The sequence below is a fragment of the Callorhinchus milii genome, unplaced genomic scaffold, assembly GCF_018977255.1.
Source record: "Callorhinchus milii isolate IMCB2004 unplaced genomic scaffold, IMCB_Cmil_1.0 Scaffold2, whole genome shotgun sequence".
NCBI classification, from domain to species: Eukaryota; Metazoa; Chordata; class Chondrichthyes; order Chimaeriformes; family Callorhinchidae; genus Callorhinchus; species Callorhinchus milii.
This window is the reverse complement of record NW_024704743.1, coordinates 96,162,201-96,180,544: the sequence shown is the minus strand read 5'-3', so window position 1 is coordinate 96,180,544 and position 18,344 is coordinate 96,162,201. Positions and strand designations below refer to the sequence as shown.

Below are 18,344 nucleotides of genomic sequence, written 5' to 3'. Positions count from 1 at the left end.
TTTCAAGGCCTCCATGCCCTGCTCTCTGACCTGCTGACTCCCTACCAACCTGCCCGCTCCCTCAGTTCAGCGGGCTCCGGCCTGCTCCGTGTCTCCCGCCCGACCCGCCCTACCATTGGTGGCCGGGCTTTCAGCCTCTCTCCCCCCACACTCTGAAACTCCATCCCACAGTCCCTTCGCCTCGCCTCCTCCCTTGCCTCCTTCAAGGCCGGTCTTAAGACCCTTCTCTTCGATCGTGCCTTCGGTCGCCTTCCCACCTCTCTTTCCTTCCCTCACTGCTACACCACCCCTCCCCCATGCTCGGGTCCCGACCAAAAAATCTTAAGATTAAAGGTTACAAAAAAAAGTTTTAAATGAACGTCTATAACCAGCAGCCCCCATCCCGACCCAACTGTCCAGCGCTTTGGGACGTCCTCCCGACGTGAAAGGCGCTCTATAAATGTAATTTTGTTGTTGTTGAGCCAGGTGAGGTGATAAACTTGTGGAACTCATGCAGGAATGGATATCAGCTGCAGAGGACTAGATAATCTGCATTTTAAGAAAGGAAGAGGTGAGTAGTCAGTGAACAGAGCGTTGATGTAATCTAGCCTGGACATGATCAACATGTGGATTAGGGTCTCGGTGGCCTGAGATGTAGTGATGGAGGCCGGCAATATCACGGAGGTGGAAAAGCATAAACGTGAGGTTTAAAGGACAGTTGAACAAGACATGAGCTTCCACTCAGACTCTGTGAGGTGGAATGTCCAAGTGGTTTGAAGCTGTCAGCGCCTGTTGATGGGAGCCAAACAGGAGAGACTCTGCCTTGTCAATGTTCAACTGAAGAAAGTTAGATATCGCTTTCCACAAAATCATCTATTGAATTTGATGGCTCAGGTGCTGACATTACACATGGGGGCTGCTGGTTTTAGATGTTCATTTAAAACATTTTTTTTTAAACCTTTAATCTTCAGATTTTTTGCAACCCGTTTTGCAACAACAAAAATAGCCAAATTTCTAGCCGTAATGTGGCTCAGGACATCGCTTCCTGCTTGCTGCACATGTACAGTCATTTTTGTAGTTCAAAATGATTTTTAGAAAAAGCAAAAATAAAATGAGGGGAATTAATTTTCCTCAATTTGGAGAAAATGAAAAAACCTGATGAATACCAAATTTTACTGACTAAAATCAGAAACCACAAGCCTAATTATACAGTATGAATCTGACTGGCAAGAGAGTATGACATTTACAAAACCAACTTTGAGACTGCAGAAATGCAACATTTTCAGTAACCCGATGTAATAGAGAATATAGATGACACCAGAGTGGTGAGACACAAGTTCAACTGCTCATCGAGACCACCGAACCATATGACACACACTCACAGACCACACACTTGTGGCAAATATTAGCATGCTCAATTTCAGAGAAAACAGGAAAAAAAACAGTGGAGAAATCCCATAGACCCAGCTTCACAGGTTAGACTTATTTACCAGCCCACATTGTCAGGCTCCTACAGAGCAGTTTTAAAGCAATGGAATTTGGAAGAACAACCGTACTAGTGGAATCAATTCAATGCTACTGCACTGCTAAGCAACTGTGAATGGTCACAAATTCAACTGTAGCATCAGAAGAGAGTTAGTGAAGTCATTCTATAAAAAAATGCTTGTGCAAATACAGTGGAAGCTGCTTAAGTTGGACACGTCGGGGATTGCTTGTTTTGTCCGAGGTTAACCGAAGTTTCCTTACCTCTTTCCACCCAGCAGAGGAGCGATGCTGTTCCAGTCGGACGGGAAGGGGGCCAATTAGCAGTAGCTCTGAGGTGACTGACAGCCTGAACCAGGTTGTGAATGGATGAGCACTCCACCCATTCACATGCGGGTCCAGCTATCAAATCAATCGCAATCTGACTCTCCCATCTCCATCCCAGAGCTGCTCGAGCAGACACACAGTGAGTTGACGCAGTGGCGACCAGAGCGGCATTCTGTCTGGATTAACTACATTTTTTCTGAATTAACCGTCATATTTAAAACAGGCAAGATTACAAATGAATCGGGGCCGGCCATTTTGTCGAATTTACCTGACGTCCGAGGTTAACTGGCGTCTGGATAAAGTGCTTCCACTGTATTTATCGAATGACTAGAGGTCAATTTTCAATGGCTGATCTTTGACTGATCATCCACTAACTAATAAAATAATTCCTGCAGTACAGTTGCTGCATTCCAGCACCCACCTCTCCCTCTCCCCCCACACCTCTCAGCAGGAATTATACGTTAGTTCTTCCATACCTTACGGGTTTGAACCAGATCCAGGCAATCCACCAAGAAAAGACTTATGGCTTGTACAAACAGCACATAGTGACTGATCTCCCACATCATTATAAAGGCAAATGTAGAGGCAGACATCAAGAGATATGAAAACATCTAGAAAAGGAAATGGGGAAAAAGCAGCAGGAACATTTAGGATTTATCATAGCTGATCCTTTTCAGACACATTTCTAATTTAATGAATTAAACTAAGTCATGAGGATGTAAATATCTCCAACATCGAGGCTCTGACTTTGAATCCAGCCCAAACTGCTGGGATTAAAGTCTCCTCTGCTGGATGTAAGCGAGACTACATAAAATGAGATTGGAATGAATGAATGATGTATTCTACAGGGACAAAAGCAAGTCAAGCATAAATCCATTCTGGTTTCTGTCACCTTCAGTAGAAACTGACAAATTTCTTATGTCTTTGATATGTACGAATGATTGACACAATTCAGTCTGGCTCTACTCTACACCCTTTTCAGCCAGTGAAATTTTTTTTACAACGGTTTCTTAACAACCAAGACGAAATTCCTCATTCTTCCTTAGATTCAGCCAATTCAGTATTTTCATTCACAAAATACAGTCACTCCACTTTACCATATATCCCGTGAAACTCTTCGGGATTCCTCCCGATGTGAAAGACGCAAAACAAATGTAAGAATAATTATTATTAGCAATAGAGTATTATTAATAACAACCAACACACCACTAACAACAACAGACAGGAACTTGCTTTGTTTCTTTTGGAGAAAAATTAACACTCCCTCCCCTCACTTCCCTGAACTCTAAATGATTACAAAGTTTATGCAAACAGATACAAGAGTGCAATGCCACACTCTTGCAGCAGTGATGCTTCAACAAAGTTAAGTGTTCCACATGATAGATAACTAGCTCAACTCTTGACAACATTATTAATTGCTAGGAGATTACAAGAGATTGGATGAAGAAAGGCCGTTGGGACATTCGACCTCACCCTTCCAGACTACAGTACTTCCCATCATCTTCCCTTTTCAGCAGAAAGTCACATAGGCACAATTTGGAAAATAATACTTCTATGTGACAACAACAACTTGCATGTATATAGTGCCCCTCACGCAGGATAGAGTGCCAGAGTGCTTTCAGGAAGTATCACCCAAAGGTAAAATTACTATCAGTAAAAAAAAATTCAGCTTCTTCTCTTTTTTTTTTGGTCAGCCGCGTGTCTGACACTCTCAGGAACACATCTTTGTTCTTAAGACTAGCCTAACCACATAGCATTCTACATATGCAAGCAACCTATGCACTGGAATTTCCTTGTGTTTGGAATTGTGCAATTCCGAAAGTGTTCTTGCTCTTTAGCAAGAGCTTGGGGATCCCACAGTGTCTATTGCTGCTGGGATTCAACCAGCTAAACCTCATAACTTGTCATTGAGATCGTTGTCTGGCAAGGTTCTCGCTGTTTGCCCAGCTAGGTCTTGCAGTGTCAACAGGAGTCTATTGCCCCTAGTGACTGGTCTACCCCTCCAGTCCTACTGATGAGCCAGGCTGGAGTACAACAGATACCAAGCTCAGGAACTGGGCTACCAAGAATGGGCTATCAAATGGGTTGACTAGATTCCAATACTCCGTTGCCTAGAACGTCACCTTAGAGCTAACTCAGTCTCAGGGAGACCCTCTATTCCTCCTACTCCCTCAGCAGGAGGATAGTCACTCACTGGCCATTTGACATCCAACTCAAACCAATCAATTGGTGGATACCAAGCCCTCAATATATAATAATAATAATAATCCTTGCATTTGATATAGCTTTTCACGTGGGGAGGACGTCCCAAAGCGCTTCACAGAATACACTGTAAAGTGAATTGACTGTATTCAAAGCCGAGTACAAGGCTTACTCAACACCAACTGCTTAATCCAGTCCTCACATGAGGGCTTTGGCAACAGACATACCCACCATGAAGTAGACTCCACCTCAAGAGCGATTAGCAACAGATCAGTGTAAATCAGAGTCCTATCTCCCTGCAACCGTTTTCTCCTATTTACCACAAATCCATGTCACTGCTTGGGCCTGAACTACAAATGATCTGAAGGAAACCCTCTATGCCAAGGAGCTTCAAACCACGAAGGAGAATCGTTTGGACAAATATTTTATGTGCCACAAGTTTAACCTCTGAGTTGGGACTTTGCTATCATTGAAGTGGACAAGAACGATAAGAGTATTCTTCTGCCCTCCTCAACCTGGTCCTCAAATAAACATTTGACACAAACTGAAGTATTTCCAAGAGTGTATTCCTGTGCTATTACTTCTTTAACTTCCTCACACTCACCTCCATGGTGGAGTTGATGTTGATCTTCAGATAGCTTGTGAGAGCAGCAACTTCTAATGCAAAATATGGTAGTGCCCAGTTCTCCCTTAAAGGAATGGCGTATTCCACTCGAGTCGTGTCTGTCCTAAAATATGCAAAACAGAAACAGTATCAGTTAAAGCACAAGCAATTTAGAATAGTAAAAAGCAATGAAAATGTTGCAACAAAAGCTATGGTTTACATGGCTGGGTAATGAACATACTAATTCGGCCATTGAGGAGAGATGAACCCTGTGCTCGCTTACTTTAATATCAACCAGTTTAAAAAATTGGTCATTCGCTCCATAGCCTATTGTGAGACCTCGCTGTGCGCATATTTGGCTGCCGCATTCGGCCACTCAAAAAAAGTCACTCCACTTTACAACATATCCCTTGAAGCTCTTTGGGACATCTTCCTAATGTGAAAAGCTCTAAACCAAATGCAAGGATTATTATGATGATGATTCTTATTATGATAACTGGTGGTTTGAAGTGCAGCACAGTGATGCAATTTAGTAGCGCTCTGACACACCATATTAGCAACAGTGATTATAGACCTAAGTAACCATCAAAAAAACATTGGAAGGACAGCATTTCCCATTCCCTATGCTAACGGTTTCCACCTTGTTGTAGTTACACAGTGGCACTGCAAAAGTAAGTCATCTCCACACCTTGGTCAGGAGCACTCTCACTTCTGGGTCAGAAGATAACGAATTCCATCCCCACATTCAGACTTTAAGATCACAATTTTGACTGAAACTCCAATGAAATGCAGACAAAGTGCTGCATTGTCAGAGATACCAATTTTCAGATGAGATGGTAATCTGATATCCCTTCTGCCTATTAGATGGCCGTAAAAGATCCCATCACGTTATTCAAAAAGAGAAGGGAGTTTCTTCCAGTGTTAGGCCAACAATCCCCCAGATAAACTGGTCATTCACTTCAGCCTTGTCCCACATAACTGTTTGTGGACTTTTCTGTGCACAAATGGCTGTTTGCATAGAAACAAAGTCGGAAGTTCCAGTATCATAAGGAAGCAGTATATTCTGTGAAGCGCGTTGAGACATCTCGAAGATGTGATAAGGTGCAATATCAAATGCAAGGATTATTATTATTATTAAGTGGCCTTAGACAGAATAAAAATGCACAAAAATACTTGTGAGCAAAGAGTGTCTTTATCACACATTGTTAAATCATAAGAAAGACAAATCAAAGATTGCAATTTCAGTCTCCAGGTTGTCTCACCGGTTGATTATGTACCACACGACTGTAAGCATGCCTGCCATCCACGTCCCACTCAGCATCCAGCTGGTGATATAAAGTGCAGTCACATACACCGCTTGGAGCCCAAATATAATGCCAATGTAAAAGTAAACTGGATCAATCACTTCCTGCAAGAGATGAGGTGATGGGGAAAAATAGGACTCAGCAACAACAGGTTTGGCACATAATATATTCACAGAGAATTCACCTTAACTTAAGCATGATAAGGAAGGCAGGTAATTGCTTTGAGTCATTTCCATTGATTAGAAAGAAGCTCATAAATAAAAACGGACCTGAAGATTTTCACCAGCTGACATGGAGTTAGCACACTATCACCTGAATAAGATTGGAGAGGCAGTTTTCTCTGTTCCCCCAAATTCCCACTAAGTAGGAATTCAAGATGGCAGCAGCCAAAACGTTTAGCACAACCATTATTCAGAAGTTGGGGGAAAGGGGAAAAACTACTGAAAACCACAAGCCATTCCTCAAATAAGGAATGAAATACAACAATGTTGACCACCTTAAGTATTATGACCGTTATAGTTTGGTGTTTCAAAGAATTTGACTGTCATACAGGTAAAATAACATAGCCACATTTGAAGAACAATTTAAGAGAAGCAACTTGATAAGCTAGAGCTCTTCAGCTACGAAAACAGACATTTCAGAGGGGACATTATAGAACTATAAAAAGTGACAAATGAGATTGAGAAAGTAAAACTAGAACAATACTTTCAGAGAAACCAAGGTACAGCAGATCAAGAGGGCAAAAAAAAATCTGGGTTGCAAAGTACAATTTCAGCTCAAACACCAGGAAGTATTTCTATACTCAGAGGGTAATTAACAACTGAAACTGGTTATTGGGAAATGTGTTTGAGACCAGGACTCATTTAAGAAGTCTCGATTCCCTAATGGAAAGACTGCAGATTGAGCATTCTGGAAGATTGAGATCAAATATGCCGAAGGGCCCTTTTCACTTGAACACTTCTTGTGATCGTGTGAGCCAGGTTAGCCTGGTTAAGTTGGTAACTCTCTCACAGAAGGTTGTAGGTTCAAACCCCTTGCCAGGATTTTGAACCTCAATAATCTAGGCTGACAAACCAATGAAGTATTAGGGATATGCTGAAATGTTGGAGATGACAACAATAAAATTACATTTGTATAGCGCCTTTCACATTGGGAGGACGTCCCAAGTTGCTGAAAAATCTTTCAGATGAGATGTTAATCTGAAGCCCCATCTGCCTAGTCAAGTGGATATTAAAGATTGTACAATGGCACAATTCGAAAAGAAAAGGAAGTTTTCTTTGAACTGATGAGGCTGCTGAGTATACCGATAAAATACACAGTTACTGCACTTTATATTCTGTCTGGTGAAGCACTTTGAGACATTCTTCCAGATGAAAGGTACTGTATTGAATGCAAGGATTTTTTTTAAACATAGGGCAGCTAGTTGGAACTATAGCCCAGTGTAACTCACTGCCTTCAAAAGATAAGGAAACAGTTTTTTTTTAAATTGCAAATATCGGACACGACTGTTGTCAGAGTGAGGCATTTGTAGTATTCTTGTTAGTAAAGAAAATTTCCTCTCTCCTTTCCTCTACAAAGCAAGGAAAAATATTTCACCCTGCACCCTTTTAATATCCTCATTTTCAGAATGAAAAGAAAATACATATACAAAGAGTTTCATTTATTTACTAAAATGAAATGTTCGCTATCTGTGTTCTGCGAGCGTACGCACCTGGCTGCCAGTCACACGGTACAGGATGCTGGCAAACACCTCTGGATACAGATGGATTTGCTGCACTGAATTGAGGGTCCTCATTGATAAAGTCTTGTTGTCATGCATCAGTTCAAAGAGACCTAATGATACAAATAAGACATTTTGGTATTGCATCAAAAAGCATAACATGTGAAAGGATAGATGAGGAAGGGAGTGGGGATAGAGGAAAGGAAAAGGCAAGTATCCCCCACCCACCAAACGCATGTCCTATGGAGAATGAGTAACATTTCCCCAATACTGAGTACACCTCCCACAGACCCAAGCACACCCTCCCAGAGATGACACTGATGCTGAACAACATGAGGGACACTACATTAGAGACACAGTAACATATTCAGCATCAGAGGCAAGATTTACAGTAAAGTAAGCTGTATGTATCGAGCAAGAATGCTTCAATGAATCCCATTAAGGGAGTTAGATAGTCTTAACCCACGCCCCCCCAAAAAAAATCTAATGATTGCTGAGAATTTTTAAAAATTACTTTTGGACAATTTTCTCTTTTATTCCTCTCTGAAGGTACCATCTCTTGTTGGATTATGAATTCACAGCCATCCACTACTTCACCCAAAAGGTCATTCTTCACATAAGAACATAAGAATTTGCTCAGCGAAAGAAGACCAAGGTCCACCTAGTTCACCTTCCACTATCCTGGTGTCAATTGCAAACCTAGTGAATGTAGGCAAGCTGTCTGTCTGTCTGAATGGGGCGGGGGGGGAGACACTTTGTAATGATGGAGGTTGGTAGCCCTTTGGGTGCCAAGGGCAATTGTAGTACTCCAACTGCTTCCCCAGATGAGATTAGCTATCTCCGCACACACAGGAATCCGATCATTAACATCTGGCCTGTAATGCCCAGAGCAGCACCAAGTGGTGCCTTTTACCCACTTAAACCAACAATGTTCTAAATAATTTTACTTTTGTATCAGCTTGTTATTGTTACCCATTAAAAATAGCTGTGGTCTGGTTCAGTGATTAGCTGACTCAGGCCAGGACAAATCAGGTTTGATTAACTTTAACCCACTCTGCGCTAGTTAATTAATCTTAATTAGAGCAGTACTGGACACACTACAATTGTTCTCAATGGCCATGTAACAAAGGGAAAGGAAAATTAACTCAGGTTTCCGCCCCTGAACACGATTCCCTAGCCCTATCAGTGTCTTGGACATCCTCCTGAAGGGAAAGGCGCTATATATATATATATATATATACACATACACACACAATTTGTTGTTGTAGTCATGTGTGGGGATGTCAGCCAATGACAGGATCATATTTGCCTGAATAGTCCGCCAACACCAACACCTTAACAAGGGTCATTTGGTCAAGATGCCAGAGGGCAACAGGTGCCTGTGGAACAATATCGCAGAAGGATGAGGGTAAAAAAGCTGTGGTCTAAACCAAATCCCACATACTGCCAATGTAAGCCAAATAAACGTGTCATAAGTGGCACTCCAGAGGAGGGTTAGAATATGGAGCATATTCCCAGTAAAATAAATTAGCTAACACAGATTCTCAGCTTTTTTGGTTAATCAGTAAAATCGCACGTAAAACACAAACGCAGAAGAATTGCAGAATTTCTGAAAATACCTTCCTGGATTGACCCCGCCTGCAACATCTTTTTATAGTAGTAATAATACAAGCCACTGTCCGCCTGAAAGGAGATTTCACGTTCAAGATCCTAAAGAGCAGGAAACGACAAATTGATAACAATAACCTCAAAATAAATAACAATAAAAACAGGAGGTCCAAGCATGATTAGCACCAACATCAAGACACCTACAACATATTCTGCTCATAAAGCAAAATCTTTACAAAAAATATTACATGCCTTATAAAAATGTCTAACTACATTATAAATGATTTGAACGCCTGTACATTGTTGCCAATGTACACTGGCATCACATCACACAGACTAGGATAACGTGGGAAAGATGGGGAGCTCATTATTAAAAATATCATTAAAAACGAAGCTGGGTAGCGTCACTCTTAGAAGATTTTGGGTTCATGCTCCATATCAAGGACATATCAAGGACCGTTTTGTTCGACCCTGAGCTGTCCTTTCTCCCTCACATCCGCATCACAACTGGCACCGCCTTCCATCACCTCCGGAACATCGCCAGACTACGGCATTACCTCACCCCTCACGCTGCTGAAACCCTGGTTCACGCCTTCGTCACCTCAAGGCTGGACTATGGGAACTCTCTCCTCGCCGGCCTTCCCGGCACCTCCCTCCACAAGCTGCAGGTCATTCAGAACTCTGCAGCTCGTGTACTGTCCCGCACCAGGCTTCGCGATCACATCACTCCCACCCTCGCTCTCCTCCACTGGCTCCCCATCCCCCAGAGGATTGATTTCAAGATCCTCATCCTCACCTACAAGGCCATTCACGGCCTTGCTCCCTCCTACCTCTCCGACCTACTATCCCCCTACCTACCTGCCCGTACCCTCCGTTCCTCTGGCTCCGGTCTGCTCCACGTCCCCCGCCCCAACCGCCCTACCATCGGTGGCCGGGCCTTCAGCCTCTCAGCCCCCAGGCTCTGGAACTCCATCCCCCAGTGCCTTCGCCGCTTCCTCCCTTTCCTCCTTCAAGGCCGGTCTCAAAACCTTTCTCTTTGACCGAGCCTTCAGCTCCCCTCTCGACTCTCTTCCTCCTCCTCGCTCCCTCACTTCCCTCCCCTCACCCTGACCATTTCCCCCCTCCTCGCTCCCTCCCTTCCCTCCCCTCACCCTGACCATTTCCCCCCTGCTCGGGTCATGACCCAACTGTGCAGCGCCTTGGGACGTCCTCCTGACGTGAAAGGCGCTTTATAAATGGAATCTTGTTGTTGTTGTTGTTGTTATGAGCTGATGGGTCTAGGCTGACATTGCAGCACATTTTTGAGGGGTACACTACATTGTTGGAGTTACTGACCCTTCAGATAAGGCATTAAACTGAGGTCCCATCTGCCTGTTCTTGTGGTCTTCAAAGATCCCATGATACTATTCAAGAAGATAAAGGTGTTTCTCCCAAAATCCTGGCCAATAGATCTCCAGATAAACTGGTCGTTCAACCCTGTTTGGGCACAAACTGGCTGCCTTGTCCACCTACAATTACAGTCACTATACGTATCAGTAATTACTGTAAAGCATTTGGAGACATTGACGCTTTAGGTGCTTTACCAAATTCAAGGATTATTACTGTTTTAAGAGCACAAACCTTAATATGTAATGATTCATTATACTTTAATTATTTAAAGACAGCAGTAGAATTTCTCTTCCAAATTAAAAATGTATTTAAAATGTATTATTGAAGGATCATATTGTGGGTTCATTTTGCCAATATTGTCATCTTTTCTTCCAATTTCGTCTTGCTGGTATAATGTTCCACAGGCATTTGCAGTGCTCCAGACCTTCATCCAAAGTACATTCTTCATGAGCAAGAGAATCAACAGACAGCTCAATTGTGGAAGAGATCACAGCCAAGCCCAATCCTGATCTCCTCCAAAGTCCAGACAGTTAAACGTTTCAGCAAGGATCACTGGACAGTGATCAGAAACAGGAACCCTAGCTGTGTCAATCTCTCCCTAATCTGGGCTATAATAATAATACAATAATCCTTCCTTTGATATAGCCCTTTTTCACATCTTCAACACGTCTCAAAGCGCTTCACAGAATATACTGTAAAGTGAATATATACACATAAATATATATATATATACATATAATGTCAATTGTTAGTAGCCCAGCTATGGCCCAAATGGTTGAGATCACTTAATTCAACACTGGCTAAGAACAGAACTTTGGCCTTCTGATGTCCATGGCTTGGCATGACACCAAGTACTGGCTTTATCTAACTGGGCACTGGTATCAGCTTGGCTCAGTTAGTACGTCTCTGGGTCAGAGAGTATGGGTTCAGTTGGGGCTAACACACCAGTGTAGTGCTTGGGGAGGCCTGGTTTGTTGTATGCTTGTCCTTCAGATCAGACCAAGGTCCCATCTGCTTGTTCAGGTAGATGTTAAAGATCCTATGACACTATTTGAAAACAAAACGAAATTTCTCCCAGTCTCCTGGCCAACAATCCTAAAGTTAAATTGATCTTTCATTTCATGGCTGTCTGAGGGACCTTGCTATATGCAAAATAGCTGCCACATTTGCCCTATAAGTTCACAGTCACTACATCCAACAACAATTACCCGCGAAATGTTTTGGGAAGTTTTGACGTGGTGAGGCTCTATATCAAATGTAAAGATGATCATTATTATTGAAGGAGTTGCAAATTGTGTTTTAAACATTTCTTTAAGATTTTACAATATTAAATAGCACAAATCTTCACTTATTTTGCAGAGGTTGTGTGGATGTAAAGTTGCAAATGAGAGATGATTCCCATGTCACTGGGTTTCAGGTATGAATTGGGCTATCAAGGACTCCCAGAGAATAATGGCAAGGCATTAACGGACAAGTAAAGAAAATAAACTCCACTCTCAGGCAGTGCTCAAGGATATTTTAGAGTTGTCTTAGCAGCAGTACAAGAGGTCTCAAATCAGGGTATCTGCAACACTCTCAACCAGGGAATCTGGCATTATGCAGACACTGAATACTCAAGGGATTAAGCATGGCTAGCTTACTTACATATGAAAGGCCAGCAAAAAAAAATGCACTGATGTTTTCAAATCTCAGCAGCACCATTCCTGACTAGTGTTTTATAAGGATTATATCTGCATCTTAAAATAAGGATCAAATCTATATAAAACACCTTTTACAATATAATTATCTCTGCTTGGAGCCACACGTTGAGAACTGCAGGTTTCCTTCAGCTATGCTAATTTTAATCTAGGTACTTGGGTTTTGGAATCTCGAGTCGAGTGGCTGATGATGGTTATGTAGCAGACACATAGAGCTCAGGACTCAAAACTGATGAAATCTGAACATGTGAGCCAAAGCATGCAGAATTCTGCATTCACACCTCAAGTTGCAGTGTAACAAAATAAACAAATATAAATAAATAATCCTTGCATTTGATGTAGTGCAGGGTTTACTGTAAAGCGTTGTGACTGTGATTTGATAGTTGAATATGGCATACAGCAATGTCCTACAAATTAGTAATTTTATATTGGGTATTGTTGGTCAGGACACCGGGAGATACTCCTTTGGAATCCTGTGGAGTCCTGTAGCTCAGTGGTTAGAGCACTCGCATTGTAAGTGAGAGACCCGAGTTCAATTCCAGACAGGGCGAAACCTTGGGCAAGTTTCCTTACTCCACACCTAATAATAATCCCTCCAAAACCAAAAACAATAATAAATTGGTCATTTTCAATCTAAGACTGTTTGTGGGACATTGCTGTGCGCAATTGGCTGCCGCGTTCGCCCACAAATATACAGTCAATTCACTTTACAGTGTGTTCTGTGAAGCGCTTTGGGACGTCCTCCCACGTGAAAAGCGCTATATCAAATGCAAGGATTATTATTATTATTATTTCTTGTTCGAATAGTGCCCTTAGCTCTTTAACATTCATCTGAACAGGCAAACGGGGTCTCAGTTTGACATCTCATCCAAAGGATGACACTTCCAGCAATGCAGTGCGCCCCAGCCCTACATTGGAGTGTCAACCTAGAGTATATAAGTTCAAAGTCCCAATGTAGGCGTTGAACCCAGAACCTTCTAACTCAGAAGTGAGAGTGCTACAACAACAAGATTTCATTTATAGAGCGCCTTTCACGTCGGGAGGACGTCCCAAGGCGCTGGACAGTTGGGTCAGGACCCGAGCAGGGGGGAAATGGTGAGGGGAGGGAAGGGACCTAGTGAGCCAGGCTGATATCTTAAATACAAGCTTTACACAAGCTCACAAGTATCAATGGGCAATCACCAGACAGAAAAATCTCAACACGCGCACACCTTGCACAAAGTCTAACAACTCATTAACCTTACTCATGCTCACACATGAAGATGCTCTTTTGGGAAAGGCGCTAGAGAATATTGCCATCCATTAAACATACTCTATTATTTTCAAGAGAGGTAAGCATACAAAAATTTCCAAACACACTGCTTGCTACCTGTACATTATTATAAAGAAAATTGGCACAGGATACTGGCAATCTTACCTGTCTATTAGAAAACCAGAATTTCCTCTCATGAAAGGTAGAAAGATACACAGCATACATCATACCACTGGCGATGGCTGCCCAGCTACCAAAGAAAACTTTCACCCATTGATGAAAGGAAGCTGCAAAATATTAAAAAGGTATTCTCAGGAGAAGAATATATGTAGACACATTCTGGGCAACACCCCATGGAGCCACCCCTAAAAGGTCACTCCCTTCAGTAGAGGAGTGATAAGGGATAAAACAAATGGAAAAAAATAAGGAATACTTGCTTTTAAAGGAAATTACTATAAAAATTGCAGGGAGTTTTTGTCCTGCTGAACCTTAGATATGAGAGACGGCCATAGTGAGGCCAAATGGAAATTTCCATGCATATGCGGAGCTTTCCGGTGTTGGTTTGGATACTCTTAAACTTAAACGTAGTGCTGGGTTTCTGCACGTGCCAGACACCTGGATGATCAAACAAAACAGTGACCTAAGGAGTTACTATTATTTTGCTTTGGACTCAATGTAAAACAACTGAAAATATATTTGGCAGAAGAAATAGTATTATGGGTTCTTTGAAGACCATCTTCAGTCTATACAGATGACCCCTGAGAATGCAACGATTGTAACTGGATCTCAGCAAAGGTCACTGCCTTCAGGTAATGCAGGCAAGGGGGAAATGAGAAGGAAGTTACTCAAAACATTTTTCTTCACAAATATCAATGTGAAAGCACTGGTTGGGAAGTACAATTGTGGCTGGAACATATTACTGTGTAAATGATAGCCTGAGTAGAAAAGGGAAGAGAGATCCTGTTTTTGTCCCAGTTTTGCTGCAGAAATGCAAATGTGTCCATTTTATGCTGGGGATAATGTTTGTCTTTCTGCACACGTGCAATGAAGCAGGCCCACACATTTTGGATAAGTTAATGTCGGGGTCCAAACCCCAAAATGCCACCAAGTGATCCTGCATTCTATTAAAGTCCTTTACAATGGACAAGAATAGTAAGAAAAAGAACAATTCACAGCCTTACATCTACTCTTTCCTTCTTTGTCCGAGCTGGTTGGTTTGTCTTCTTTTGGAGCAAGCTCCTCTGAGCGTGTCTCCTTGTCCATTGTTGGTTGTTCTGAGCATGAATCCTCTGACGTGTGCTGTAGTGAACATGTCTCCTCCAGTTTGGACTGCGGCGAACACGTCATTTCTTCCTCCTTCGGGGTTGGCTCTTCTTGGCACGGTTCCTTCTTATTTGGGACAGGCACTTCCAAAAACATCTCCTCCTCCTCCTCCTCCTTTGCGACAAGCTCTTTTGGGCATTTCTGTTCCCTTCGCTTTCTCAGTTCTGTCATTTCACCTGTAAAAGTAAAAGTACAAAGGAACATCAATTTTGGAATGTAAACAAATAAACACCTCATTATACCTGGTACAGGGAGATGATATGTGATCATGCTCCGTTATTGTGCTGGTTGCGACTTTATGACACCAACAGGGCTCCACTGTATAAACATGCTGAATATGGTATTTTCCTGCAAGGTTACAATCCTGTGCTGGGATTATATCTATGCTGATGCTCCAATACAGTGTTAAGGGTTTGCTGTTGTGTTGGAGGTGTTATCCTTCAGATGAGACGTTAAACCAAGGTCCTGTCTGCCTGTCCAGGTGGACATTAAAGATCCCATGGCACAAGAGATGGTCACCACCAGTCTAGGTTCACATATGAGATGTGACTACTTCAGGAAGATACCAAGGCTCTGTAGATATCAATTTGCACAAAGCTATCAGAAGAGACAGGGAGAAGTTTGACACATAATCTAGTATCGATAGTCTGAGACTAGATAGAAGCATTTAAATAGAGACATATGTGCATAGGAGCAGATCTCATAGAGCAAAATGTGAGCATAAGCACATTATGTTTGCTCTTGTAAAGAAGTGGTACAGTTCAGAGTGCACACTCTCCACAATGCTGTCTTTGGAACCTTGAACAAAAGCACCTCAAAGTCACATTTGATATGGTTTCCCTGTTGAGGCAGCTGCAGATAATACGCGTATTAAGGTCACAGAGTATTACTGTATTGATTCTGGCTGGAGGCTTAAATGGCCAAAGCTAATTAATTTTTTCACCTGCAGGCATTAAATTATCAGGCATTAAATTAGTGCATTAACACAAAAACAGAGACCCCAAAATAATTATTTTGGAGGTGGGTTGATAATGTGAAAGAGCAGAAGGTGCACCTGGGACAATGAAGAGCCAAGTTACGGTTTAGCTCCCCCTCTGCTGCAGGCACAGGGTTAGATCACAAGACTAACAGCTGAAGGTGGGGAAGCTTAATGGATAGACAATCTGGTTAAACCAGTTCCAGGGCCTCTGATTTCCCATGATGTCACCTTCAAGTACAGTAACTTTACTCTATTCACCCACATCTAGTTTTATCTACTTGTCCCCACCCCTTCTCCTTTTACCTCTTGGGATCTAAACCATCACCTTTAACACCATTACGCCACATGTCCGGCGTGGAGGGTGCTATACAAATCCAAGTTGTTGTTGTGGCTGTATTCATTTTGCTTTTAAACTACAAGCTTGTCTCTAGAGTCGTGGAGTCCTGTAGCTCAGTGGTTAGAGCACTTGCTTTGCAAGTGAGAGACCTGAGTTCAATTCCAGGCAGAGGGCGAAACCTTGGGCAAGTTTCATTACTCCACACAGAGCCTAATAATAATCCCTCCAAAACCAAAAACAATAATAAATTGGTCATTTTCAATCTACGACTGTTTGTGGGACATTGCTGTGTGCAATTGGCTGCCCCATTTGCCCACAAATATACAGTCAATTCACTTTACAGTATATTCCGTGAAGCGCTTTGAGACGTCTAGAGGACGTGAAAAGCGCTATATCAAATGCAAGGATTATTATTATTATTGTATTGTAAACAACAAAAACAACAAATTACATTTGTATAGCACCTTTCACATCATCCCAAAGTGTTCATTGTTCCCAGCTCTGATGTCCAAAGACCTGACAGATTCAGAACTTTCCATTGCCCCCATGTATGAGTGATCCAACTCAATAAGAAATCATTTTAAAATCCTTGCTTTTGAGTCTATCACGGCACAGAAAAATCTCAAAGCGCTTTACAGAACTTTACTTTAAAGTGCAATGACTATTTCTAGGCGAACACTCCATAGGATCAATTTGAACAAGCAATTAGAGACTGTTAGCCCGGATGCCGGGAGAAACTCCCTTCTCTTTCTACGCAATGCCACGGAGTATTTAACATCCTGAACAGGCACACAGTTTAACTCAATTTAACATCTCATCCGTGCTTTGGAACGTCCTCCCGAAGTCAAGGTCATTCAAAGGATAGGACGGTTGCAGAATTGGCATTAATATCCCCAGCAATAATAAAAACAATTCTTGCATCTGAAATAGCGCCTTATCACGTCTTCGAGATGTCTCAAAGCATTTCACAGAATATACTGTCAAGTGAATTGACTGCATATGTTGTGGGCGAACACATGCACAAATCTTGACATCATTGTATAAATGTTTACGAATAGTAAACCTATGGAACAAGCTCCCTAGGGAGACGGTTGAAGCAGGAAGTGTTGATTCCTTCAAACACAAATTAGATAGTTTTCTTTTAGGAAATAACATTATGGGATATAGTACATAAGTAGTTCGGGACATATGTGCATGCGATTGCCAGGAAGGTGGAAGGCGAACTAGATTGACCTTTGGCTTTTTTTCATCCAGCATTTCTCATGTTCTTATGTAAATATCATAGTGGGTGCGTGGGCCGCCACTAGAAATTTCATTGTGACCTCCTTTTGCCAAACAGCAGCAGCATAATCGCGAACAAAGCTGGGACCAAAGTCATCTGAATGTTAGGCAAATCTCCCAACCTCTGCTACCAGCATCTCATTAGTGGCGATAGCCTAAAACCAATTGTAATGGGGGTTCACTCACGCATGAACTTGTCAACTCTGTTGCAATAGTTACACGACAATGTCAAGATATCCACGTATGTGCGGAATGTCATATGCTGCAGGTGGGAGCAACGATTCCTGTTTCATGCCTGATCATGCCTGACTCCAGAACCACAAGGCAAAAGTGATCTAACTTCGAATCTCACACTTCTAGCCAGGAGAATAACAAGAGAAGACACTTGCAGAGAACAGACTGAGTTCCAAGGTAGTAACAGTTCAAGGTTTGAAATGGAGTTAATGAACATTACTGACTGAATAAGAACCGATACAGAACCCAACAACAGTGCCAGGAGATGGCTCTACCACAAGCCACATAGCAAGCCGAAAGAGTGGGGTAATCCTGCCACTGAATCAATCATTGGTGAGACCATACTTAGAGTACTCTGTACAGTTCTGGTCACCGCAGTACAAAAAGGGTATTGGAGAAATCGAGAAGATACAGAGGAGGACAACCAAAATGTTTGAGAGAATGGAAGGACTGGACTATGAGGAGCAAGTAAGTAAATTGCGCAGTTCACGCTGGAAAAGAGAAGATTGAGAGGCGACATGATTGCTGTCTTTAAGATTATTATTATTTTTATTATTATTATTTTAAAGGGGCAAGACATAATAGACCATGACAGGCGTTTCAACTTGTCCAGAATAGTAGAACCA

General features: G+C 42.2%; 1 protein-coding gene across 2 annotated transcripts in view; it reads right to left on the bottom strand.

Moving 5' to 3' along the window:
- Nucleotides 1-18,344, bottom strand: part of LOC103175135 (dpy-19 like 4) — a 49,600-nt gene that overhangs the window by 22,387 nt on the left and 8,869 nt on the right. For both annotated transcript variants that reach the window (XM_007887924.2, XM_007887926.2), the window contains exons 2-8: nt 14,746-15,063; nt 13,730-13,851; nt 9,238-9,328; nt 7,610-7,731; nt 5,857-6,002; nt 4,595-4,718; nt 2,265-2,399 (exon numbers count right to left, since the gene is read on the bottom strand). In XM_007887924.2, the coding sequence (XP_007886115.1) occupies nt 2,265-2,399; nt 4,595-4,718; nt 5,857-6,002; nt 7,610-7,731; nt 9,238-9,328; nt 13,730-13,851; nt 14,746-15,058 (1,053 nt within the window). In that variant the 5' untranslated portion in view covers nt 15,059-15,063. The remainder of the gene's footprint in view (nt 1-2,264; nt 2,400-4,594; nt 4,719-5,856; nt 6,003-7,609; nt 7,732-9,237; nt 9,329-13,729; nt 13,852-14,745; nt 15,064-18,344) is intronic.